The following is a 26,288-nucleotide window of genomic DNA, read 5'->3' as shown; positions in this document are numbered from 1 at the left end:
GTGTATACAGACAGGTGTGTTATGTTTATTACAGTGTGTCTACAGACAGGTGTGTTATGTTTATTACAGTGTGTCTACAGACAGGTGTGTTATGTTTATTACAGTGTGTATACAGACAGGTGTGTTATGTTTATTACAGTGTGTCTACAGACAGGTGTGTTATGTTTATTACAGTGTGTCTCCAGACAGGTGTGTTATGTTTATTACAGTGTGTATACAGACAGGTGTGTTATGTTTATTACAGTGTGTCTCCAGACAGGTGTGTTATGTTTATTACAGTGTGTCTACAGACAGGTGTGTTATGTTTATTACAGTGTGTCTCCAGACAGGTGTGTTATGTTTATTACATTGTGTATACAGACAGGTGTAGGTGTGTTTCAGTACCTTTCCGAAGCTGCCTTTTCCCAGCACCATGAGGAAGTTGAAGTCCTGGAGGCAAACCCTGGGCTTGACCGGTCCTGCAGGTAGGGTGGCCAGACAGGGGACTGACGGGGCTGAGGGGGACAGGACAGACACGGGGACAGGGACAGACACAGACAAAGAGGCAGGCCTCAGGGAGGGGGGGAGAAGGGAGGGGGGAATAGCATCTAGACCACTAGGCTCCTATTGAAGAGAGGAGGGGGGAGGGGAGAGGGCTTAGTTATAATAAAACTGTCACACACGACCACAAACCTGCAATGTGTGTATTTTAATGAAGCTCCTGCACCCTGGTGGCCAAAGTGAGGGACCTCACACACATTTTGTTTGGTCATGCTCCAAGTCTAAATATACCTTTATATACCAATAGTTATATATAATATATGTATTCTATAATTCTAACTCCACTACCTATAATCCACTGCATGAGAGTATGTCTTACATTTTCGTCAGGGACAGGCATGTTGTAGTACTCTCCCTCATCCTGATCCAGCAGTTTGAACCAGCCGCTAACTGAGTGACGGAATATCTCGCTCACTCCGAACGACAGCGATCCCATGAAGTCATTCCGAGACGTACGATCCCAATCCCACACCTCCACCGACAGACGACGGTCCCACTGCCGCCCGCGCACTGAGCTGGGGAGAGAGATGGGAGTGAAAGCGGGATGACCAGTAGGAATGACCAGGGATGTTCAATTGATAAGTGCGTGAATTGGACCATTATCATGTCCTGCTAAGCATTATCCGACCTCCAGTCATCTGTACACCTCAAGGCTATGTTAGTCCACTGAGATAAATCTCCTAGGGCTAACACAAGTCTAGTTCTCTGTGCATAGTTTCTAGAACTACTGGTACACACACACACACTCACACACTCACACACACTCACACACACTCACACACACTCACACACACTCACACACACTCACACACACTCACACACACTCACACACACATCGTCACACACACACACACACACACTCACACACACACACACACTCACAAGGTGAAGCTCTCGTTCCAGACGGGGTTGAGTGTGGAGCGGATAGTCTTGGTCTTCTGTTTGCTCTGGCTCTTGGGGTCAGGGATTAGCTTGAGCTTCACGTAGGGGTCAGACAGGCCGTTGGGGTCCATGGGGATCAGGTTACGAGCCTCCCGCACTGAGGGGGTAGAGAGGGGGGTGGAGGGACAGAGAGAGGGAGAGGGTGAGAGAAAGAGAGAGAGAGACAGAGTTAGACAGTGGATAGCATAGATGGCCATACAGATGCCATATCTTAATTTGACCCAGTTACTCACAGCAGGAAAATAATCCTGCAGCAACAGGAAATGGGAATATTATGTGGATTATGATGAACGTACATTTTTTTGTAGGGGATGATACAAATTGTATTAGGGCAAATCAAGTCTGCAATTACAAACTTTAGATGCCTTTTTAAACTTGAAAACACTACAAGTTTGCAATTCCTTCTGTGCATGAAAATTCTGCTACAAGCAGGATGATCAAATTAAGATAGGGCATCTGTAGATGCACCACAGAGAGCATTACTTGTGGGAGTGTGTGCCTGTATTCAGCTCCCCCACTCCGTCTAGTTGTCAGTACCTGACAGTGCGAATGGTAGGGTGACAGCAGTGGTGGAAAAGTATCCAATTGTCATACTTGAGTAAAAGTAAAGATACCTTAATAGAAAATGACTCAAGTAAAAGTAAAAGTCACCCAGTAAAATACTACTTGAGTGAAAGTCTAAAAGTATTCTGTTTATTAAATATACTTAAGTTTTAAAAGTAAATGTACACGCTAAAATATACTTAAGTATCAAAAGTAAAAGTAAAAGTATAAATAATTTCCAATTCCTTATATTAAGCAAATCAGACGGCACAATTTTCATATAAATATTTTTTTACAGATAGACAGGGGCACACTCCAACACTCAGACATTATTTACATACGAAGTCTTTGTGTTCAGTGAGTCCGGCAGATAAGAGGCAGTAGGGATGACCAGGGATGTTCAATTGATAAGTGCGTGAATTGGACCATTATGTAACGGGTGTCCTCCTCCTCTTCAGACGAAGAGGAGGAGTAGGGATTTGACCAAAACGCAGCGTATGTTGAATCCATATAGATTTATTAAGACGAAGACGAAAACACGAAAAAACACTTGAATAAACTACAAAACAAATAAAGACGTAGACTGACCTAAAACATGAGAACTTACATATAACATGAAGAACGCACGAACAGGTACAGACTACAACTAACGAACAAACAAACCGAAACAGTCCCGTGTGGTGCGCAGACACAGACATGGAAGACAATCACCCACAAACAAACAGTGTGAACAGCCAACCTATATATGGTTCTCAATCAGAGGAAAACGTCAAACACCTGTCCCTGATTGAGAACCATATAATGCTAATTACAAGTGACCTAAACATAGAAACACAAAACATAGAATGCCCACCCCAACTCACGCCCTGACCAACTAAACACATACAAAAATAACATAAAACAGGTCAGGAACGTGACACATTATCATCTCCTGCTAAGCATTCAAAATGTAACAAGCAATTTTGGGTGTCAGGGAAAATGTATGGAGTAAAAATAGTACATTATTTTCTTTAGGAATGTAGTGAAGTAAAAGTAAAAGTTGTCAAAAATATATTTAGTAAAGTACAGGTAGCCTAAAAAACGACTTAAGTAGTACTTTAAAGTATTTTTACTTAGTACTTTACACCACCGGGTGACAGAGACATGTAAACCCTGTCTCTATCAGTGGTTAGGGACAACTATTCTAGCCACTTAGTTCTGACCTGTGATGAAGATGTCCTCGTTCTCTCCCCGGACGGTCAGGTGGATCCTGCCTCTCTTCTCTGTATGATCTTGACCACACAGGCTGGGCACCAGGCTCTCACAACGCTTGTGGACATTCATCTCACAACCTGTAGTACACGCACACAAGTATAGATGCACCAACACAAGCACACACACACACACACATAGAGCAAATAACACGTGGTAAGAAAACACACACACACATATACTGTACAATCACGCTACACACATACACTGTACATTCATGCTACACACACATATACGGTACATTCACGCTACACACATATACTGTGCATTCACGCTACACACATACACTGTACATTCATGCTACACACATACACTGTACATTCATGCTACACACACATATACTGTACATTCATGCTACACATATATACTGTACATTCACGCTACACACATACACTGTACATTCATGCTACACACATATACTGTACATTCATGCTACACACATATACTGTACATTCATGCTACACACATACACTGTACATTCATGCTACACACATATACTGTACATTCATACTACACACATATACTGTACATTCATACTACACACATATACTGTACATTCATGCTACACACATATACTGTACATTCATGCTACACACACATATACTGTACATTCATGCTACACACATATACTGTACATTCATGCTACACACACATATACTGTACATTCATAATACACACATATACTGTACATTCATACTACACACATATACTGTACATTCATGCTACACACATATACTGTACATTCATGCTACACACATATACTGTACATTCATGCTACACACATATACTGTACATTCATGCTACACACATATACTGTACATTCATGCTACACACATATACTGTACATTCATGCTACACACATACACTGTACATTCATGCTACACACATATACTGTACATTCATACTACACACATATACTGTACATTCATGCTACACACATATACTGTACATTCATGCTACACACATATACTGTACATTCATGCTACACACATATACTGTACATTCATGCTACACACATATACTGTACATTCATGCTACACACATATACTGTGCATTCATGCTACACACATATACTGTACATTCATGCTACACACATATACTGTACATTCATGCTACACACATATACTGTGCATTCATGCTACACACATATACTGTACATTCATGCTACACACATATACTGTACATTCATGCTACACACATATACTGTGCATTCATGCTACACACAATATACTGTACATTCATGCTACACACATACACTGTACATTCATGCTACACACATATACTGTACATTCATACTACACACATATACTGTACATTCATGCTACACACATATACTGTACATTCATGCTACACACATATACTGTACATTCATGCTACACATACACTGTACATTCATGCTACACACATATACTGTACATTCATGCTACACATACACTGTACATTCATGCTACACACATATACTGTACATTCATGCTACACACATATACTGTACATTCATGCTACACACATATACTGTCCATTCATTCTACACATACACTGTACATTCATGCTACACACATATACTGTACATTCATGCTACACATACACTGTACATTCATGCTACACATACACTGTACATTCATGCTACACACATATACTGTACATTCATGCTACACACATATACTGTCCATTCATTCTACACATACACTGTACATTCATGCTACACACATATACTGTACATTCATGCTACACACATATACTGTACATTCATTCTACACACACATACACTGTACATTCATGCTACACACATATACTGTACATTCATACTACACACATATACTGTACATTCATGCTACACACATATACTGTACATTCATGCTACACACATATACTGTACATTCATGCTACACACATATACTGTACATTCATGCTACACACATATACTGTACATTCATGCTACACACATATACTGTACATTCATGCTACACATACACTGTACATTCATGCTACACACATATACTGTACATTCATTCTACACACATATACTGTACATTCATTCTACACACACATATACTGTACATTCATGCTACACACATATACTGTACATTCATGCTACACACATATACTGTACATTCATTCTACACACACATATAATGTACATTCATGCTACACACACATATACTGTACATTCATGCTACACACATATACTGTACATTCATGCTGCACACATATACTGTACATTCATGCTACACACATATACTGTACATTCATACTGCACACATATACTGTACATTCATGCTACACACATATACTGTACATTCATGCTGCACACATATACTGTACATTCATTCTACACACATATATACTGTACATTCATGCTACACACATATGCTGTACATTCATTCTACACACATATACTGTACATTCATTCTACACACATATACTGTACATTCATGCTACGCACATATACTGTACATTCATGCTACACACATATACTGTACATTCATTCTACACACATATACTGTACATTCATTCTACACACACATATACTGTACATTCATGCTACACACACATATACTGTAAATTCATGCTACACACATATACTGTACATTCATGCTACACACATATACTGTACATTCATGCTACACACATATACTGTACATTCATGTTACACACATATACGGTACATTCATGCTACACACACATATACTGTACATTCATGCTACACACATATACTGTACATTCATTCTACACACACATATACTGTACATTCATGCTACACACATATACTGTACATTCATTCTACACACATATACTGTACATTCATGCTACACACATATACTGTACATTCATGCTACACACATATACTGTACATTCATTCTACACACATATACTGTACATTCACGCTACACACATATACTGTACATTCATGCTACACAAATATACTGTACATTCATTCTACACACACATATACTATACATTCATGCTACACACATATACTGTTCCATTCATTCTACACACACATATACTGTACATTCATGCTACACACATATACTGTACATTCATTCTACACACACATATACTGTACATTCATGCTACACACATATACTCTGCATTCATTCTACACACACATATACTATACATTCATGCTACACACATATATTGTACATTCATACTACACACATATACTGTACATTCATGCTACACACATATACTGTACATTCATGCTACACACATACACTGTACATTCATGCTACACACATATACTGTACATTCATGCTACACACATATACTGTAGATTCACGCTACAAAAACATATACTGTGCATTCATGCTACACACATATACTGTACATTCATACTACACACATATACTGTACATTCATGCTACACACATCACAACTGCTGCTCTTATTATGATTGCCAAATACTGCACAATTTAACCCCCCCCCTCCCCCCCAATCCCCCATCCCCAAAACACATGTAAATATTGGATTATAACTTGTACCTTCCTGTACTATACTTATGCTAAAATGTTTATTCTAGTCTACTGAGCCATTTACTTTATGTTGGTATTCTTATCTTTTATTATGTCTTATTGTTGTTGCATTGTCGAGAAGGAACCTGCAAATAAACATTTTGGGTAATAAAACTTAAAACCGAACGTCTGGTTACTTACAGGAGCATTTCATGCCCTGTTGGATAAGGCCATAGAGCAGAGAACCACAGTGATCACAGAACGTTGGAGAAGTGTAGGTCTGAGGTCGAAATCTGTGTTTACTCTTCAAGTCCTGAGAGAGAGAAAGAGACAGGGACAGACAGACAGACAGACAGACAGACAGACAGACAGAGAGAGACAGAGAGAGAGAGAGATAGACATACAGAGGGACAGACAGAAAGAAAGAAAGACAGACAGACATGAGAGTAGTAAGTCATTGAGACAGACAGACAGATAGAGATGAGAGTAGTAAGTCATTGAGACAGACAGACAGACAGACAGACAGACAGACAGACAGACAGACATGAGAGTAGTAAGTCATTGAGGCAGACAGACAGACATGAGAGTAGTAAGTCATTGAGACAGACAGACAGACAGATAGACATGACAGTAGTAAGTCATTGAGACAGACAGACAGACAGACAGACAGACAGACAGACAGACATGAGAGTAGTAAGTCATTGAGACAGGCAGACAGACATGAGAGTAGTAAGTCATTGAGACAGACAGACAGACATGAGAGTAGTAAGTCATTGAGACAGACAGACAGATAGACAGATAGACATGAGAGTAGTAAGTCATTGAGAGAGACAGACAGACAGACATGAGAGTAGTAAGTCATTGAGACAGACAGACAGACAGACAGACAGACAGACAGACAGACAGACAGACAGACAGACAGACAGACAGACATGAGAGTAGTAAGTCATTGAGACAGACAGACAGACAGATAGACATGACAGTAGTAAGTCATTGAGACAGACAGACAGACAGACAGATAGACATGACAGTAGTAAGTCATTGAGACAGACATACATACAGACATGAGAGTAGTAAGTCATTGAGACAGGCATACAGACATGAGAGTAGTAAGTCATTGAGACAGACAGACAGACAGACATGAGAGTAGTAAGTCATTGAGACAGACAGACAGATATACATGACAGTAGTAAGTCATTGAGACAGACAGACAGACAGATAGACAGATAGACATGAGAGTAGTAAGTCATTGAGATAGACAGACAGATAGACATGAGAGTAGTAAGTCATTGAGACAAACAGACAGACAGACAGACAGACAGACAGACAGACAGACAGACAGACAGACAGACAGACATGAGAGTAGTAAGTCATTGAGACAGGCATACAGACATGAGAGTAGTAAGTCATTGAGACAGACAGACAGACAGACAGACAGACAGACAGACAGACAGACATGAGAGTAGTAAGTCATTGAGACAGGCATACAGACATGAGAGTAGTAAGTCATTGAGACAGACAGACAGACAGACAGGAGAGTAGTAAGTCATTGAGACAGACAGACAGATATACATGACAGTAGTAAGTCATTGAGACAGACAGACAGACAGATAGACAGATAGACATGAGAGTAGTAAGTCATTGAGATAGACAGACAGATAGACATGAGAGTAGTAAGTCATTGAGACAAACAGACAGATAGACAGATAGACATGAGAGTAGTAAGTCATTGAGACAGACAGACAGACATGAGAGTAGTAAGTCATTGAGAGAGATAGACAGACAGACATGTTAAACGGGGGGGAAACGGGGAGAAACGAGGGAGAGATTGAAAGTGGTATATTCATGGCAACCAATTAGATTTCTCTGCTGGGAAGAGAGTTCGATATGTTAATGGGATGTGTTCCTGGGGAAGCCTGAATCATCTCTATCTGCTTTTCAGCTTATCAGTTTCTTCCCCATCCACATCCCCGTTCCTCTCTAACTGTCTGTCTTCCTCTCCTCATCCTCTCTACTCCCCAAACCCCATCTCACACCCTTTGAGCTTTACTTTGAGAACACCCCCCACCTCTTTCATTCTCTGCCAACTCTCGCTCTCTCTCCATCAGGTAGTTTCTGAGCCAAGCTCTTCCTCACAATTTCGCCCTGTCAATCGTTCTCCCTCGCACACACACACACACACACACACACACACACACACACACACACACACACACACACACACACACACACACACACACACACACACACACACACACACACACACACACACACACACACACACACACACACACACACACACACACTAATTTGTGCACACACTCCCTCTCTCTCTCTCTCTCTCTCTTTCTCTCTCTCTCTTTGACCTAATTTCTGATCCAGTTTATTTAGCTGGCAGATAAAAGTCTGAAAAAAGACAAACCTCTTTGAAATCCCAAAGAGAGACAGAGAGAGGGAGCAATCTGTTCACCCTCTCTACCTCTGCTCATGTCTCTCAGTCTTCCTCTCTCTCTTCCTCCTCTCAACCTGGATCCCTCACTCCTCCCTCCTCTTTGTTTTCTCTCTCTCTCTTTCTCTTCCTCTCTCTGGATGGCTTGGTGAAAGAAAGGGAGGAGTGAGGGAGGCCTGAAAAGGGAAGTGTGGAGTGGAGGCATGAATGGATGGAGAGATGTAAAGATCTATATAAGGATGAATGATAGTAAAGGCGGAGTGGAGGAATGACAGACAGAGGGACAGGTGTGTGTTTGTGGCTGTGTGGAATGATGGATGGATACGGGAGGAGGGAGGGAGGGAGGGAGGGAGGGAGGGAGGGAGGGAGGGAGGGAGGGAGGGAGGGAGGGAGGGAGAGTGTAAAAGCTGGGAGAAGGTGGAAGATAGACTCACTTCTGAAGGAGCAGTGGGGGCTCCAGGACAGGTGAACGTTACATACTCGTGACATCGCTTGTGGACAGAGAAACTGCACACTGCCACAAAACACAGAGCAGAAAGACAATCACACATTACTACATCCACATCCATTTGTCCCTGTTTATAAAAACCTCATCTGATTCCAAGAATATTGTGGAAAATGGATGTGTTCTAGTCTTGTCAAATCAAACTGCTGAATGTCATTGTGATCAAGATTGTTCACTAGGGGTTCAATGTCAAAAACACAATGCATCAATCAACACCAAGATAAATATTCCTTCATCAATGGTACTATTGCCTTGCCTTGCTCTTAGAGGTTAAGGACTAGAAATACTGTTAACGTCTTCGGACAAAATGTAAAAAATGGTAACGATCGGCTGATTAATGATAATTTATGATCCAATAATCCTTACCTTGACATTGAAATCCCTGCTTTCCAATTCCCCTGTGTGGAACAAACCATAACACAACACAGAAACCATCACTGATCTTACATACCACACAACTGAAAGGACTGGCCTGCTCAGTGGAAGATAAGCAGATGGGCCTGAACAGAAAGATATGCATCATTTGGTGCAGTGCTGTAACCCACGAACAATCCAATGTTAACAAATCAAGATGGCTATAGCACTTATAGATATGGCTCCTTCTTTTGTTTTATCAAATAACAGCAGCCGACAAGGACGCGTTTCGTCCATAAAGCCTTTGTCAGCAGAAACCCTCAGAATTACGGGGGTGTTATGGCAAATACATGTCCTTGTGACGGCTTTTATGGAATAAAACAGCAGAAATACAGTGAGAATGTCTGAGAGTGCGCTGCAGGACATCTCTGTAGATTACTACACTTACTGTAGTGCTGATCAGGTCAACTAGGAGGGGGGGGGGGGGTTATTGCCTCTCTCACACTCACACCAAACACCCATTCACCCCCTCCTCCTCCCTCCCCCTCCTCTTCCCTTTCCTCCTCCTCTTCCTCCTCCCCCCCTCTCCTTCTCCTCTTACCCCCTCCCCCTCATCCTCCTCCAGAGTTGCATTCTTCTGCTTTCCTGTCTCCTTAGATCCTAATTGAATAATTAAAGCCATTGATTGGCTAAAGAGTCCACTCAGTCAGTTTCCTGTTGTGAATCAGCTGCTGATTAAAAGGTAAGCAGCAGAGAGGTGGGAGAACAGCACCCTACAGAGAGAGGGCCCTTGAGGATCACACTGAAGTACCCCCCCAGGTTCATCTCAATAGTCCCAGAGAGTTCTCTCCTCTCCTCTCCTCTCCTCTCCTCTCCTCTCCTCTCCTCTCCTCTCCTCTCCTCTCCTCTCCTCTCCTCTCCTCTCCTCTCCTCTCCTCTCCTCTCCTCTCCTCTCCTCTCCTCTCCTCTCCTCTGTCTGACAGCGACAGGCTTGTGACCTAGTGAAGGAGGGGAAATGACATCCGCCATATTGGTTTCACCTCTGCAGTGTTTCCATATCAGCACAGATGAAGGAGAGGAGACGAGGAGTGTAAACCACTCTAGGTGGTTCAGTACTATGACAGTTCTTTGTACTGTCCACCAGAGAGTGCCAGAGAGGCAGAGCTACACTAGACAGGCCAAACAGCACCACCTGATGGTCATAGGATGACAGGACAGAAGACAAGCCAAAAGCATCTATCTGGACAATCCTATTATATTAGGAAAGTAGGGAAAGGGAAACTGACTACCTAGTCAGATGTACAACTGAATGCATTCAACTGAAATGTGTCTTCCGCATTCAACCCAACCCCTCTGAATCATATTAAAGTTACATATCTATTTATTCAGCCATACATCCACCACGTATACATGGCTGTCATATGATAATATGTAGCGATCTATTGCTGTACCAGGGGAATGGAGAGGAGACCTTGTGAAGTCTTGACAAAGGCTCTGCAGGCAGAGAATTGACAATAGAAAGTCTCCTTTCAATCCCCTGGTGTTTGTTGTCAATAGCATACAGCCCTAGAGGATTTGATTTGAACTGTGTAGTACTGATCTATTTTATCATGTCTATTGTAGGAAACCAGTAGAATCTCCACAGGGAGACAGGGAGAGATGGAGAGATGCCTGTAACTCGTGTGTAAGACTGCTGTCTGGAGTGCTATAGTATTTTTGTGATGTGTATTTTTAAAACGACCAAACCGAAATCTGAGAGCACTACCATATCTATCTTTTCTCCTTTGTTAAATAATCATACTGTAACTTTGACAGCCATTCACCGGAATGTACTGGAAACTTCCCAGAGGTTGTTGGCAAGAGGAGAGGCACTCAGCCTACCCTCTCCACATTATGTCCACACACACATCCACGCACAGAGACGTGCACACACAGATTCTACACTGGCCTGCTTTGGCTGTGTCTGCCAGAATGAGCTTACTGTAAGTGATACTGGGCTTCCAACCAGTCTTGGGTCATGTATGGTGACTGTGTGAGCATGAACACGTGTGTTACTGTGTGTGTTTTGGGTATGTGTACACACACTGTACTGTCTAATGGTGTGTGTGTGTTTTACCAGATGAAGTTGGTGCAGTGGCCGCAGTTTTAGAGTCAGTGGGAAGCTGGAAGAGGTGGCCAGTGAACTATGGAGACCTGGAGTGTTTGTAAGTGTGGGTTTCTGCAGATTCATGATGTGTTTGTAAGTGTGGGTTTCTGCAGATTCATAATGTGGTTGTAAGTGTGGGTTTCTGCAGATTCATAATGTGTTTGTAAGTGTGGGTTTCTGCAGATTATAATGTGTTTGTAAGTGTGGGTTTCTGCAGATTCATAATGTGTTTGTAAGTGTGGGTTTCTGCAGATTCATAATGTGTTTGTAAGTGTGGGTTTCTGCAGATTCATAATGTGTTTGTAAGTGTGGGTTTCTGCACATTCGTAATGTTTTTGTAAGTGTGGGTTTCTACAGATTCATAATATGTTGGTAAGTGTGGGTTTCTGCAGATTCATAATGTGTTTGTAAGTGTGGGTTTCTGCACATTCATAATTTGTTGTAAGTGTGGGTTTCTACAGATTCATAATACGTTTGTAAGTGTGGGTTTCTGCAGATTTATAATGTATTTGTAAGTGTGGGTTTCTGCACGTTCATAATGTGTTTATAAGTGTGGGTTTCTTCACATTCATAATGTGTTTGTAAGTGTGGGTTTCTGCAGATTCATAATGTGTTTGTAAGTGTGGGTTTCTGCAGATTATAATGTGTTTGTAAGTGTGGGTTTCTGCAGATTCATAATGTGTTTGTAAGTGTGGGTTTCTGCACTTTCATAATGTGTTTGTAAGTGTGTGTTTCTGCAGATTCATAATGTGTTTGCAAGTGTGGGTTTCTGCAGATTCATAATGTGTTTGTAAGTGTGGGTTTCTACACATTCATAATGTGTCTGTAAGTGTGGGTTTTTGTGGATTCATAATGTGTTTGTAAGTGTGGGTTTCTGCAGATTCATAATGTGTTTGTAAGTGTGGGTTCCTGCAGATTCATAATGTGTTTGTAAGTGTGGGTTTCTGCATAATCATAATGTGTTTGTAAGTGTGGGTTTTTGCACATTCATAATGTGTTTGTAAGTGGGGGTTTCTGTAGATTCATAATGTGTTTGTAAGTGTGGGTTTCTGCACATTCGTAATGTTTTTGTAAGTGTGGGTTTCTACAGATTCATAATATGTTGGTAAGTGTGGGTTTCTGCAGATTCATAATGTGTTTGTAAGTGTGGGTTTCTGCACATTCATAATTTGTTGTAAGTGTGGGTTTCTACAGATTCATAATACGTTTGTAAGTGTGGGTTTCTGCAGATTTATAATGTATTTGTAAGTGTGGGTTTCTGCACGTTCATAATGTGTTTATAAGTGTGGGTTTCTTCACATTCATAATGTGTTTGTAAGTGTGGGTTTCTGCAGATTCATAATGTGTTTGTAAGTGTGGGTTTCTGCAGATTATAATGTGTTTGTAAGTGTGGGTTTCTGCAGATTCATAATGTGTTTGTAAGTGTGGGTTTCTGCACTTTCATAATGTGTTTGTAAGTGTGTGTTTCTGCAGATTCATAATGTGTTTGCAAGTGTGGGTTTCTGCAGATTCATAATGTGTTTGTAAGTGTGGGTTTCTACACATTCATAATGTGTCTGTAAGTGTGGGTTTTTGTGGATTCATAATGTGTTTGTAAGTGTGGGTTTCTGCAGATTCATAATGTGTTTGTAAGTGTGGGTTCCTGCAGATTCATAATGTGTTTGTAAGTGTGGGTTTCTGCATAATCATAATGTGTTTGTAAGTGTGGGTTTTTGCACATTCATAATGTGTTTGTAAGTGGGGGTTTCTGTAGATTCATAATGTGTTTGTAAGTGTGGGTTTCTGCAGATTCATAATGCGTGTGTAAGTGTGGGTTTCTTCAGATTCATAATGTGTCTGTAAGTGTGGGTTTCTGCAGATTCATAATGCGTTTGTAAGTGTGGGTTTCTGCAGATTCATAATGTGTTTGTAAGTGTGGGTTTCTGCAGATTCATAATGTGTTTGTAAGTGTGGGTTTCTGCAGATTCATAATGTGTGTGTAAGTGTGGGTTTCTGCACATTCATAATGTGTTTGTAAGTGTGGGTTTCTGCACATTCATAATGTGTTTGTAAGTGTGGGTTTCTGCACATTCATAATGTGTTTGTAAGTGTGGGTTTCTGCACATTCATAATGTGTTTGTAAGTGTGGTTTTCTACAGATTCATGATGTGGTTCTAAGTGTGGGTTTCTGCACATTCATAATGTGTTTGTAAGTGTGGGTTTCTGCAGATTTATAATGTGTTTGTAAGTGTGGGTTTCTGCACATTCATAATGTGTTTGTAAGTGTGGGTTTCTACAGATTCATGATGTGTTTGTAAGTGTTGGTTTCTGCACATTCATAATGTGTTTGTAAGTGTGGGTTTCTACAGATTCATAATGTGTTTGTAAGTGTGGGTTTCTGCACATTCATGATGTATTTGTAAGTGTGGGTTTCTGCATATTCAAAATGTTTTTGTAAGTGTCAGTTTCTGCAGATTCATAATGTGTGTGTAAGTGTGGGTTTCTGCATATTCAACATGTGTTTGTAAGTGTGGGTTTCTGCAGATTCATAATGTGTTTGTAAGTGTGGGTTTCTGCATATTCATAATTTGTTTGTATGTGTGGGTTTCTGCACATTCATAATGTGTTTGTAAGTGTGGGTTTCTGCAGATTCATAATGTGTTTCTAAGTGTGGGTTTCTGCAGATTCATAATGTGTTTGTAAGTGTGGGTTTCTGCAGATTCATAATGTGTTTGTAAGTGTGTGTTTCTGCAGATTCATAATGTGTTTGTAAGTGTGGGTTTCTGCAGATTATAATGTGTTTGTAAGTGTGGGTTTCTGCAGATTCATAATGTGTTTGTGAGTGTGGGTTTCTGCAGATTCATAATGTGTTTGTAAGTGTGTGTTTCTGCAGGTTCATAATATGTTTGTAAGTGTGGGTTTCTGCAGATTCATAATGTGTTTGTAAGTGTGGGTTTCTGCACATTCATAATCTGTTTGTAAGTGTGGGTTTCTGCACATTCATAATGTGTTTGTAAGTGTGGGTTTCTGCAGATTCATAATGTGTTTGTAAGTGTGTGTTTCTGCAGATTCATAATGTGTTTGTAAGTGTGGGTTTCTGCAGATTCATAATGTGTTTGTAAGTGTGGGTTTCTGCAGATTCATAATGTGTTTGTAAGTGTGGGTTTCTGCAGATTCATAATGTGTTTGTAAGTTTGGGTTTCTGCAGAATCATAATGTGTTTGTAAGTGTGGGTTTCTGCAGATTCATAATGTGTTTGTAAGTGTGGGTTTCTGCAGATTCATAATGTGTTTGTAAGTGTGTGTTTCTGCAGGTTCATAATATGTTTGTAAGTGTGGGTTTCTGCACATTCATAATGTGTTTGTAAGTGTGGGTTTCTGCACATTCATAATGTGTTTGTAAGTGTGGGTTTCTGCACATTCATAATGTGTTTGTAAGTGTGGGTTTCTGCACATTCATAATGTGTTTGTAAGTGTGTGTTTCTGCAGATTCATAATGTGTTTGTAAGTGTGGGTTTCTGCAGATTCATAATGTGTTTGTAAGTGTGGGTTTCTGCAGATTCATAATGTGTTTGTAAGTGTGGGTTTCTGCAGATTCATAATGTGTTTGTAAGTTTGGGTTTCTGCAGAATCATAATGTGTTTGTAAGTGTGGGTTTCTGCAGATTCATAATGTGTTTGTAAGTGTGGGTTTCTGCACATTCATAATGTGTTTGTAAGTGTGGGTTTCTGCACATTCATAATGTGTTTATAAGTCTGTGTTTCTGCACATTCATAATGTGTTTGTAAGTGTGTGTTTCTGCAGATTCATAATGTGTTTGTAAATGTGGGTTTCTACAGATTCATAATGTGTTTGTAAGTGTGTGTTTCTGCACATTCATAATGTGTTTGTAAGTGTGTGTTTCTGCACATTCATAATGTGTTTGTAAGTGTGGGTTTCTGCAGATTCATAATGTGTTTGTAAGTGTGTGTTTCTGCAGGTTCATAATGTGTTTGTAAGTGTGGGTTTCTGCAGATTCATAATGTGTTTGTAAGTGTGGGTTTCTGCAGATTCATAATGTTTTTGTAAGTGTGGGTTTCTGCAGATTCATAATGTGTTTGTAAGTGTGGGTTTCTGCAGATTCATAATGTGGTTGTAAGTGTGGGTTTCTGCAGATTCATAATGTGTTTGTAAGTGTGGGTTTCTGCAGATTCATAATGTGTTTGTTAGAATTGGTTTCTGCAGATTCATAATGTGTTTGTAAGTGTGGGTTTCTGCAGATTCATAATGTGTTTGTAAGTGTGGGTTTCTGCAGATTCATAATGTGTTTGTAAGTGTGGGTTTCTGCAGATTCATAATGTGTTTGTAAGTGTGGGTTTCTGCAGATTCATAATGTGTTTGTAAGTGTGGGTTTCTGCAGATTCATAATGTGTTTGTAAGTGTGGGTTTCTGCAGATTCATAATGTGTTTGTAAGTGTGGGTTTCTGCAGATTCATAATGTGTTTGTAAGTGTGGGTTTTTGCACATTCATAATGTGTTTGTAAGTGGGGGTTTCTGTAGATTCATAATGTGTTTGTAAGTGTGGGTTTCTGCAGATTCATAACGTGTTTGTAAGTGTGGGATTCTGCAGATTCATAATGTGTCTGTAAGTGTGGGTTTCTGCAGATTCATAATGCGTGTGTAAGTGTGGGTTTCTGCAGATTCATAATGTGTTTGTAAATGTGGGTTTCTGCAGATTCATAATGTGTTTGTAAGTGTGGGTTTCTGCACATTCATAATGTGTGTGTAAGTGTGGGTTTCTGCACATTCATAATGTGTTTGTAAGTCTGTGTTTCTGAACATTCATAATGTGTTTGTAAGTGTGTGTTTCTGCAGATTCATAATGTGTTTGTAAGTGTGGGTTTCTGCAGATTCATAATGTGTTTGTAAATGTGGGTTTCTACAGATTCATAATGTGTTTGTAAGTGTGGGTTTCTGCAGATTCATAATGTGTTTGTAAGTGTGGGTTTCTGCAGATTCATAATGTGTTTGTAAGTGTGGGTTTCTGCAGATTCATAATGTGTTTGTAAGTGTGTGTTTCTGCAGATTCATAATGTGTTTGTAAGTGTGGGTTTCTGCAGATTCATAATGTGTTTGTAAGTGTGGGTTTCTGCGGATTCATAATGTGTTTGTAAGTGTGGGTTTCTGCAGATTCATAATGTGGTTGTAAGTTTGGGTTTCTGCAGATTCATAATGTGTTTGTAAGTGTGGGTTTCTGCAGATTCATAATGTGTTTGTAAGAATGGGTTTCTGCAGATTCATAATGTGTTTGTAAGTGTGGGTTTCTGCACATTCATAATGTGTTTGTAAGTGTGGGTTTCTGCACATTCATAATGTGTTTGTAAGTGTGGGTTTCTGCAGATTCATAATGTGTTTGTAAGTGTGTGTTTCTGCAGATTCATAATGTGTTTGTAAGTGTGGGTTTCTGCAGATTCATAATGTGTTTGTAAGTGTGGGTTTCTGCAGATTCATAATGTGTTTTTAAGTGTGGGTTTCTGCACATTCATAATGTGTTTGTAAGTGTGGGTTTCTGCAGATTCATAATGTGTTTGTAAGTGTGTGTTTCTGCAGATTCATAATGTGTTTGTAAGTGTGGGTTTCTGCAGATTCATAATGTGTTTGTAAGTGTGGGTTTCTGCGGATTCATAATGTGTTTGTAAGTGTGGGTTTCTGCAGATTCATAATGTGTTTGTAAGTGTGGGTTTCTGCAGATTCATAATGTTTTTCTAAGTGTGGGATTCTGCAGATTCATAATGTGTCTGTAAGTGTGGGTTTCTGCAGATTCATAATGCGTGTGTAAGTGTGGGTTTCTGCAGATTCATAATGTGTTTGTAAGTGTGGGTTTCTGCACATTCATATTGTGTTTGTAAGTGTGGGTTTCTGCAGATTAATAATGTGTTTGTAAGTGTGGGTTTCTGCACATTCATAATGTGTGTGTAAGTGTGGGTTTCTGCACATTCATAATGTGTTTGTAAGTCTGTGTTTCTGAACATTCATAATGTGTTTGTAAGTGTGTGTTTCTGCAGATTCATAATGTGTTTGTAAGTGTGGGTTTCTGCAGATTCATAATATGTTAGTAAATGTGGGTTTCTACAGATTCATAATGTGTTTGTAAGTGTGGGTTTCTGCAGATTCATAATGTGTTTGTAAGTGTGGGTTTCTGCAGATTCATAATGTGTTTGTAAGTGTGTGTTTCTGCAGGTTCATAATGTGTTTGTAAGTGTGGGTTTCTGCAGATTCATAATGTGTTTGTGAGTGTGGGTTTCTGCACATTCATAATGTGTTTGTGAGTGTGGGTTTCTGCACATTCATAATGTGTTTGTAAGTGTGGGTTTCTGCAGATTCATAATGTGTTTGTAAGTGTGTGTTTCTGCAGATTCATAATGTGTTTGTAAGTGTGGGTTTCTGCAGATTCATAATGTGTTTGTAAATGTGGGTTTCTGCAGATTCATAATGTGTTTGTAAGTGTGGGTTTCTGCACATTCATAATGTGTGTGTAAGTGTGGGTTTCTGCACATTCATAATGTGTTTGTAAGTCTGTGTTTCTGAACATTCATAATGTGTTTGTAAATGTGTGTTTCTGCAGATTCATAATGTGTTTGTAAGTGTGGGTTTCTGCAGATTCATAATGTGTTTGTAAATGTGGGTTTCTACAGATTCATAATGTGTTTGTAAGTGTGGGTTTCTGCAGATTCATAATGTGTTTTTAAGTGTGGGTTTCTGCACATTCATAATGTGTTTGTAAGTGTGGGTTTCTGCAGATTCATAATGTGTCTGTAAGTGTGTGTTTCTGCAGATTCATAATGTGTTTGTAAGTGTGGGTTTCTGCAGATTCATAATGTGTTTGTAAGTGTGGGTTTCTGCGGATTCATAATGTGTTTGTAAGTGTGGGTTTCTGCAGATTCATAATGTGGTTGTAAGTGTGGGTTTCTGCAGATTCATAATGTGTTTGTAAGTGTGGGTTTCTGCAGATTCATAATGTTTTTCTAAGTGTGGGATTCTGCAGATTCATAATGTGTCTGTAAGTGTGGGTTTCTGCAGATTCATAATGCGTGTGTAAGTGTGGGTTTCTGCAGATTCATAATGTGTTTGTAAGTGTGGGTTTCTGCACATTCATATTGTGTTTGTAAGTGTGGGTTTCTGCAGATTAATAATGTGTTTGTAAGTGTGGGTTTCTGCACATTCATAATGTGTGTGTAAGTGTGGGTTTCTGCACATTCATAATGTGTTTGTAAGTCTGTGTTTCTGAACATTCATAATGTGTTTGTAAGTGTGTGTTTCTGCAGATTCATAATGTGTTTGTAAGTGTGGGTTTCTGCAGATTCATAATGTGTTAGTAAATGTGGGTTTCTACAGATTCATAATGTGTTTGTAAGTGTGGGTTTCTGCACATTCATAATGTGTTTGTAAGTGTGGGTTTCTGCAGATTCATAATGTGTTTGTAAGTTTGTGTTTCTGCAGGTTCATAATGTGTTTGTAAGTGTGGGTTTCTGCAGATTCATAATGTGTTTGTAAGTGTGGGTTTCTGCACATTCATAATGTGTTTGTGAGTGTGGGTTTCTGCACATTCATAATGTGTTTGTAAGTGTGGGTTTCTGCAGATTCATAATGTGTTTGTAAGTGTGTGTTTCTGCAGATTCATAATGTGTTTGTAAGTGTGGGTTTCTGCAGATTCATAATGTGTTTGTAAGTTTGGGTTTCTGCAGATTCATAATGTGTTTGTAAGTATGGGTTTCTGCAGATTCATAATGTGTTTGTAAATGTGGGTTTCTACAGATTCATAATGTGTTTGTAAGTGTGGGTTTCTGCAGATTCATAATGTGTTTGTAAGTGTGGGTTTCTGCAGATTCATAATGTGTTTGTAAGTGTGTGTTTCTGCAGGTTCATAATGTGTTTGTAAGTGTGGGTTTCTGCAGATTCATAATGTGTTTGTAAGTGTGGGTTTCTGCACATTCATAATGTGTTTGTAAGTGTGGGTTTCTGCACATTCATAATGTGTTTGTAAGTGTGGGTTTCTGCAGATTCATAATGTGTTTGTAAGTGTGGGTTACTGCATATTCATAATGTGTTTGTAAGTGTGGGTTTCTGCACATTCATAATGTGTTTGTAAGTGTGGGTTTCTGCACATTCATAATGTGTTTGTAAGTGTGGGTTTCTGCACATTCATAATATGTCTGTAAGTGTGGGTTTCTGCGGATTCATAATGTGTTTGTAAGTGTGGGTTTCTGCAGATTCATAATGTGTTTGTAAGTGTGTGTTTCTGCAGATTCGTAATGTGTTTGTAAGTGTGGGTTTCTGCAGATTCATAATGTGTTTGTAAGTGTGTGTTTCTGCAGATTCATAATGTGTGTGTAAGTTTGGGTTTCTGCAGATTCATAATGTGTTTGTAAGTTTGGGTTTCTGCATATTCATAATGTGTTTGTAAGTGTGGGTTTCTGCAGATTCATAATGCGTGTGTAAGTGTGGGTTTCTGCAGATTCATAATGTGTTTGTAAGTGTGGGTTTCTGCAGATTCATAATGTGTTTGTAAGTGTGGGTTTCTGCACATTCATAATGTGTGTGTAAGTGTGGGTTTCTGCACATTCATAATGTGTTTGTAAGTCTGTGTTTCTGAACATTCATAATGTGTTTGTAAGTGTGTGTTTCTGCAGATTCATAATGTGTTTGTAAGTGTCGGTTTCTGCAGATTCATAATGTGTTTGTAAATGTGGGTTTCTACAGATTCATAATGTGTTTGTAAGTGTGGGTTTCTGCACATTCATAATGAATTTGTAAGTGTGGGTTTCTGCATATTCAAAATGTTTTTGTAAGTGTGGGTATCTGCAGATTCATAATGTGTGTGTAAGTGTGGGTTTCTGCATATTCAAAATGTGTTTGTAAGTCTGGGTTTCTGCAGATTCATAATGTGTTTGTAAGTGTGGGTTTCTGCAGATTCATAATGTGTTTGTAAGTGTGGGTTACTGCAGATTCATAATGTGTTTGTAAGTGTGGGTTTCTGCAGATTCATAATGTGTTTGTAAGTGTGGGTTTCTGCAGATTCATAATGTGTTTGTAAGTGTGTGTTTCTACAGATTCATAATGTGTTTTTAAGTGTGTGTTTCTGCAGATTCATAATGTGTTTATAAGTGTGGGTTTCTGCAGATTCATAATGTGTTTGTAAGTGTGGGTTTCTGCAGATTCATAATGTGTTTGTAAGTGTGGGTTTCTGCAGATTCATAATGTGTTTGTAAGTGTGTGTTTCTGCAGATTCATAATGTGTTTGTAAGTGTGGGTTTCTGCAGATTCATAATGTGTTTGTAAGTGTGGGTTTCTGCAGATTCATAATGTGTTTGTAAGTGTGGGTTTCTGCACATTCATAATGTGTTTGTAAGTGTGGGTTTCTGCAGATTCATAATGTGTTTGTAAGTGTGTGTTTCTGCAGATTCTTAATGTGTTTGTAAGTGTGGGTTTCTGCAGATTCATAATGTGTTTGTAAGTGTGTGTTTCTGCACATTCATAATGTGTTTGTAAGTGTGGGTTTCTGCAGATTCATAATGTGTTTGTAAGTGTGGGTTTCTGCAGATTCATAATGTGTTTGTAAGTGTGGGTTTCTGCACATTCATAATGTGTTTGTAAGTTTGGGTTTCTGCAGATTCATAATGTGTTTGTAAGTGTGGGTTTCTGCAGATTCATAATGTGTGTGTAAGTGTGGGTTTCTGCACATTCATAATGTGTTTGTAAGTCTGTGTTTCTGCACATTCATAATGTGTTTGTAAGTGTGGTTTTCTGCAGATTCATAATTTGTTTGTAAGTGTGGGTTTCTGCAGATTCATAATGTGTTTGTAAGTGTGGGTTTCTGCAGATTATAATGTGTTTGTAAGTGTGGGTTTCTGCAGATTCATAATGTGGTTGTAAGTGTGGGTTTCTGCACATTCATAATGTGTTTGTAAGTGTGTGTTTCTGCAGATTCATAATGTGTTTGCAAGTGTGGGTTTCTGCAGATTCATAATGTGTTTGTAAGTGTGGGCTTCTACAGATTCATAATGTGTTTGTAAGTGTGGGTTTCTGCACATTCATAATGTATTTGTAAGTGTGGGTTACTGCAGATTCATAATGTGTTTGTAAGTGTGGGTTTCTGCAGATTCATAATGTGTTTGTAAGTGTGGGTTTCTGCAGATTCATAATGTGTGTGTAAGTGTGGGTTTCTGCACATTCATAATGTGTTTGTAAGTCTGTGTTTCTGCACATTCATAATGTGTTTGTAAGTGTGGGTTTCTGCAGATTCATAATGTGTTTGTAAGTGTGGGTTTCTGCAGATTCATAATGTGTTTGTAAGTGTGGGTTTCTGCAGATTGATAATGTGTTTGTAAGTGTGGGTTTCTGCAGATTCGTAATGTTTTTGTACGTGTGGGTTTCTGCAGATTCATAATATGTGTGTGAGTGTGGGTTACCAGGTGAAGGCTGTGCAGGGGCTACAGTTTGTGGGATGTTTTTAAAGGCGAGCTTGGAACTAGTGAAGCATGTTTTCTGTTTTGTGTGTATTTACCTGTGGGTGTATTTAGCTGTGTGTATTAAGCTGTGTTTGTATTTAGCTGTCTTTTTGTCTTTAGCTGTGTGTGTGTATTTCACTGAGTGTGTATTAAGCTGTGTGTGTATTTAACTGTGTGTGTGTATTTAGCTGTGTGTGTACTAAGCTGTGTGTGTATTTAGCTGTTTGTGTGTATTTTGCTGTGTGTTTGTGTATTTCACTGTGTGTGTGTGTATTTCACTGTGTGTGTGTGTGTATTTCACTGTGTGTGTGTGTATTTCTCTGTGTGTGCGTGTATTTCGCTGTGTGTGTGTGTATTTCGCTGTGTGTGTGTGTGTGTATTTAACTGTGTGTGTGTATTTAGCTGTGTGTGTGTATTTCACTGAGTGTGTATTAAGCTGTGTGTGTATTTAACTGTGTGTGTGTATTTAGCTGTGTGTGTACTAAGCTGTGTGTGTATTTAGCTGTTTGTGTGTATTTAGCTGTTTGTGTGTATTTAGCTGTGTGTTTGTGTATTTCACTGTGTGTGTGTGTATTTCACTGTGTGTGTGTGTATTTCACTGTGTGTGTGTGTGTATATTTCACTGTGTGTGTGTGTATTTCACTGTGTGTGTTTGTATTTCGCTGTGTGTGTGTGTATTTCGCTGTGTGTGTGTGTGTGTGTATTTACCTGTGTGTATTTAGCTGTGTGTGTGTATTTCACTGAGTGTGTATTAAGCTGTGTGTGTATTTAACTGTGTGTGTGTATTTAGCTGTGTGTGTACTAAGCTGTGTGTGTATTTAGCTGTTTGTGTGTATTTAGCTGTTTGTGTGTATTTAGCTGTGTGTTTGTGTATTTCACTGTGTGTGTGTGTATTTCACTGTGTGTGTGTGTATTTCACTGTGTGTGTGTGTATTTACCAGATGAAGTCAGTGCAGTGGCTGCAGAAGGTGGGCTGTTTGAAGAAGCGAGCGGTGAACTGGTGGTCCTTGACCTCGATGATCCTCTTGTGTTTCAGCGCCCCCTTCCTCTGGAACACTGGCACCCTGGGAGGGGGGGAAAGGGGGGAGGGCAGGGGAGAGGCCCCAGGGGTGGCCACGGGGGAGGCCAGGGTCAGGGGGGAGAGGGAGGGGGACGGGGACACGGGAGTAGACATGCTGCCTGGAGGGATGGGAGGAGAGGGGAAAGGAGAGGTGATGGAGAGGAGGGATGGGAGGATGGAGAAAAAAGAGGGTTGAGTGTTACAGAGGAGGGACAAGGAAAGAGGGAGAGAGAGGAGGCTAGAGGACAGGTGGAGATGAGAGGGGTGGATAGTATTAAGAGGGAGTAGGGGAGAGGTGAAGGGATAGAGAAAATATAACATGACACAAACAGGGAAGAGAGGGATGAGCAGAGAGAGAGAGAGAGAGAGAGAGAGAAAAAGAGAGACAGACAGAGAGAGAGAGAGAGGGAGAGAGAGAGAGAAAGAGAGAAAGAGAGAGAGAGAGTATAAAAGGACCCAGACAGGGGACAGAGGGAGGAGCAGAGGGAGAGGGAGGGAGAGGGAATGTATAAAAAGGAGAGAGGTTAATTCACACATTGAGACAGAGCTCTCCTCAGAGACCCAGAGACACAGAACGATTAGTGAAATTCACACTGTGTTCCACTTCATACTCGCTCGCTTTCTCCCTCTCACCCCATCTATCCACACTGCCACGCCACGCCACACCAACTGCAACCTCACACATTCCCCTGACATCCAAACACCCTGAGTTGCCCTGACAACCAAACACCCTTATCACATGTCAACTGCACCTCCTGTTGCACCCCCCCCCCCCCCCCCCACCTACTCCAATATTAGAACTGGTACCCTCTCTGTCTCCTTACTCTTTGTCCTGATTTGATATTGTGTTAATTTCTCCATCTCATGCACAGTCTATATGAGTCAAAAGTGAGGAAAGAAAAACTATAGCAATGTGAAATATTTAACTGAGAGAAGAGGAGTAGCAGACTGCTGAATGATAAATGAAACCACAACAGAGATTGAATGAATAAGTAAATAAGCCGAGAGCGTACAGCATAGCAAACAGGACCTGTTGAAATGATTATGGCACACCGGAAGATGGAGGAAATCGATCCAATGGGTGACTACCAGAAATAGGGAGGGCTGAAAGAACACAGAAAAGGGAACAAACAACAACAAGAAAAAAGGGAAATCCTCAACAAATAAGGAACAGAGTGGCAGGCTGCATGGAGATAGAAGTGGAAGGAGAAAAAGAGAGAGAGAGAGAAACCAAGAGAAAAGAGAGAGAGACATTACCTGTATTTGTGGTTGTTTAGGCTGACAGACTTGATCAAAGAGCAGGCTTCTCCTCTTCCTCTCCCCCTCTCTTTATCTCTCCTCCTTTGATAGGCAGCCTGCTATCGCTCTGAACCTGTCGCTGGTCACGTCAAAAAAGAAAAAGTGAAGGAAAGAGAGAAAGGCTAGTGGTGGCAGGGAGGAAGAGCTGGGAAAAAGAGCTGCCTACAAAAAATAGCAAGTAACAAGGGATGAGCTTTCCAAGAACGAGAGAAGACAGAGGAGGAGTGGACTGCTATGTATCTGTTAAGTTAACCCACACAGGGTGAAGAGGGGGAAGAGATGGAGAGTTGAATTCTCTTTTCAAGATTGATTCTGTTTTACCAAGAGGAAGATGGGATAGGAGAGAGAGAGAGAGAGAGAGAGAAAAAAGAGAGAGAGAAATAGGGAGGGAGGGAGGGAGGGAGTGAGGGAGGGAGGGGAATAGGCAGCAATTCATTTTGAAATCTGGGTTACATCTCTCTGGAGAGAGACAAAGCGAGAGAGCAAGTGATGGAGGGAGAAGAAGGGGGGCCATTTTGCCACCATCACTATGGACTAACACCAACCAACACGTCTCACAGTGACAGACTGATAGAGAGGAAGGAGTAAGACAGAAGGATGCCCTTGATAGATCAGTGTCTCTAAACAACACCAGTCTATCAAGGGTTAATCATCAATATCATGGTACACAATCTGTCGCCTTACAACTAGCTGACAGGAGTGTTGGCAGTAATGGTTGGACCGTATTCAGAACAGCCTGTGGACGGATCAAGGCCCATTTGATGTGAATAACGTGGTAATTAGTCCAGTGGAATAGAGATAGGGAACAAAACTGTTCCCCATCTCCATTCCACTGGAATAACAGTACTGTTTCCCATCTCCATTCCACTGGAATAACAGTACTGTTCCCTATCTCTATTCCACTGGAAAAACAGTTTTGTTCCCTATCTCTATTGGACCGTATTCAGAACATCCTGTGGAAGGATTAAGGCCCATTTAATGTGAATAACTTGGTAATTATTCCAGTGGAATTGAGATAGGGAACAGTACTGTTATTCCAGTGGAATGGAGATGGGGAACAGTACTGTTATTCCAGTGGAATGGAGATAGCGAACAGTACTGTTATTCCAGGGGAATTGAGATGGGGAACATGGGTCTATGTACAACCCGTGGTGGTTATCATTAGTCATCTCTGGTGGCAAGTGGTAGAGGGAGTGAACCATCGCCTCAATACTGTAGTCCCTCTGTACCTCAATCCAGGTCACACTGAGGCTCATGGGTAATGCAGTTTCTCAGAGAG

The 26,288-nt window shown here is 40.2% G+C and overlaps 1 protein-coding gene across 1 annotated transcript; it reads right to left on the bottom strand.

Moving 5' to 3' along the window:
* Positions 1 to 25,838, bottom strand: LOC129841916 (protein kinase C alpha type-like). The gene is made up of 9 exons (XM_055910278.1): positions 24,968 to 25,838; positions 23,589 to 23,829; positions 10,052 to 10,083; positions 9,615 to 9,694; positions 6,933 to 7,044; positions 3,228 to 3,356; positions 1,423 to 1,579; positions 860 to 1,055; positions 1 to 603 (listed from the first exon to the last, which is right to left on the bottom strand). The coding sequence occupies exons 2-9, from the start codon at positions 23,822 to 23,824 to the stop codon at positions 274 to 276; spliced, it is 1,272 nt and encodes a 423-aa protein (XP_055766253.1). The 5' UTR covers positions 23,825 to 23,829; positions 24,968 to 25,838; the 3' UTR covers positions 1 to 273.
* Positions 25,839 to 26,288: the final 450 nt, after the last annotated feature.

The sequence above is a fragment of the Salvelinus fontinalis genome, unplaced genomic scaffold (genome assembly GCF_029448725.1).
Source record: "Salvelinus fontinalis isolate EN_2023a unplaced genomic scaffold, ASM2944872v1 scaffold_0002, whole genome shotgun sequence".
NCBI lineage: Eukaryota > Metazoa > Chordata > Actinopteri > Salmoniformes > Salmonidae > Salvelinus > Salvelinus fontinalis.
This window is presented reverse-complemented; position numbering and strand designations above follow the sequence as displayed.

Coding starts and splice junctions, on each gene's coding strand:
- LOC129841916 (XM_055910278.1), bottom strand. CDS start 23,824: ATGTCTACTCCCGTGTCCCCGTCCCCCTCCCTCTCCCCCCTGACCCTG. Junction 7,045..9,614: donor CCCCCACTGCTCCTTCAGAA/GTGAGTCTATCT, acceptor TCTCTCTCTCAG/GACTTGAAGAGTAAACACAG. Junction 1,056..1,422: donor TGGAACGAGAGCTTCACCTT/GTGAGTGTGTGT, acceptor CTCTCTCCCCAG/CTCAGTGCGCGGGCGGCAGT.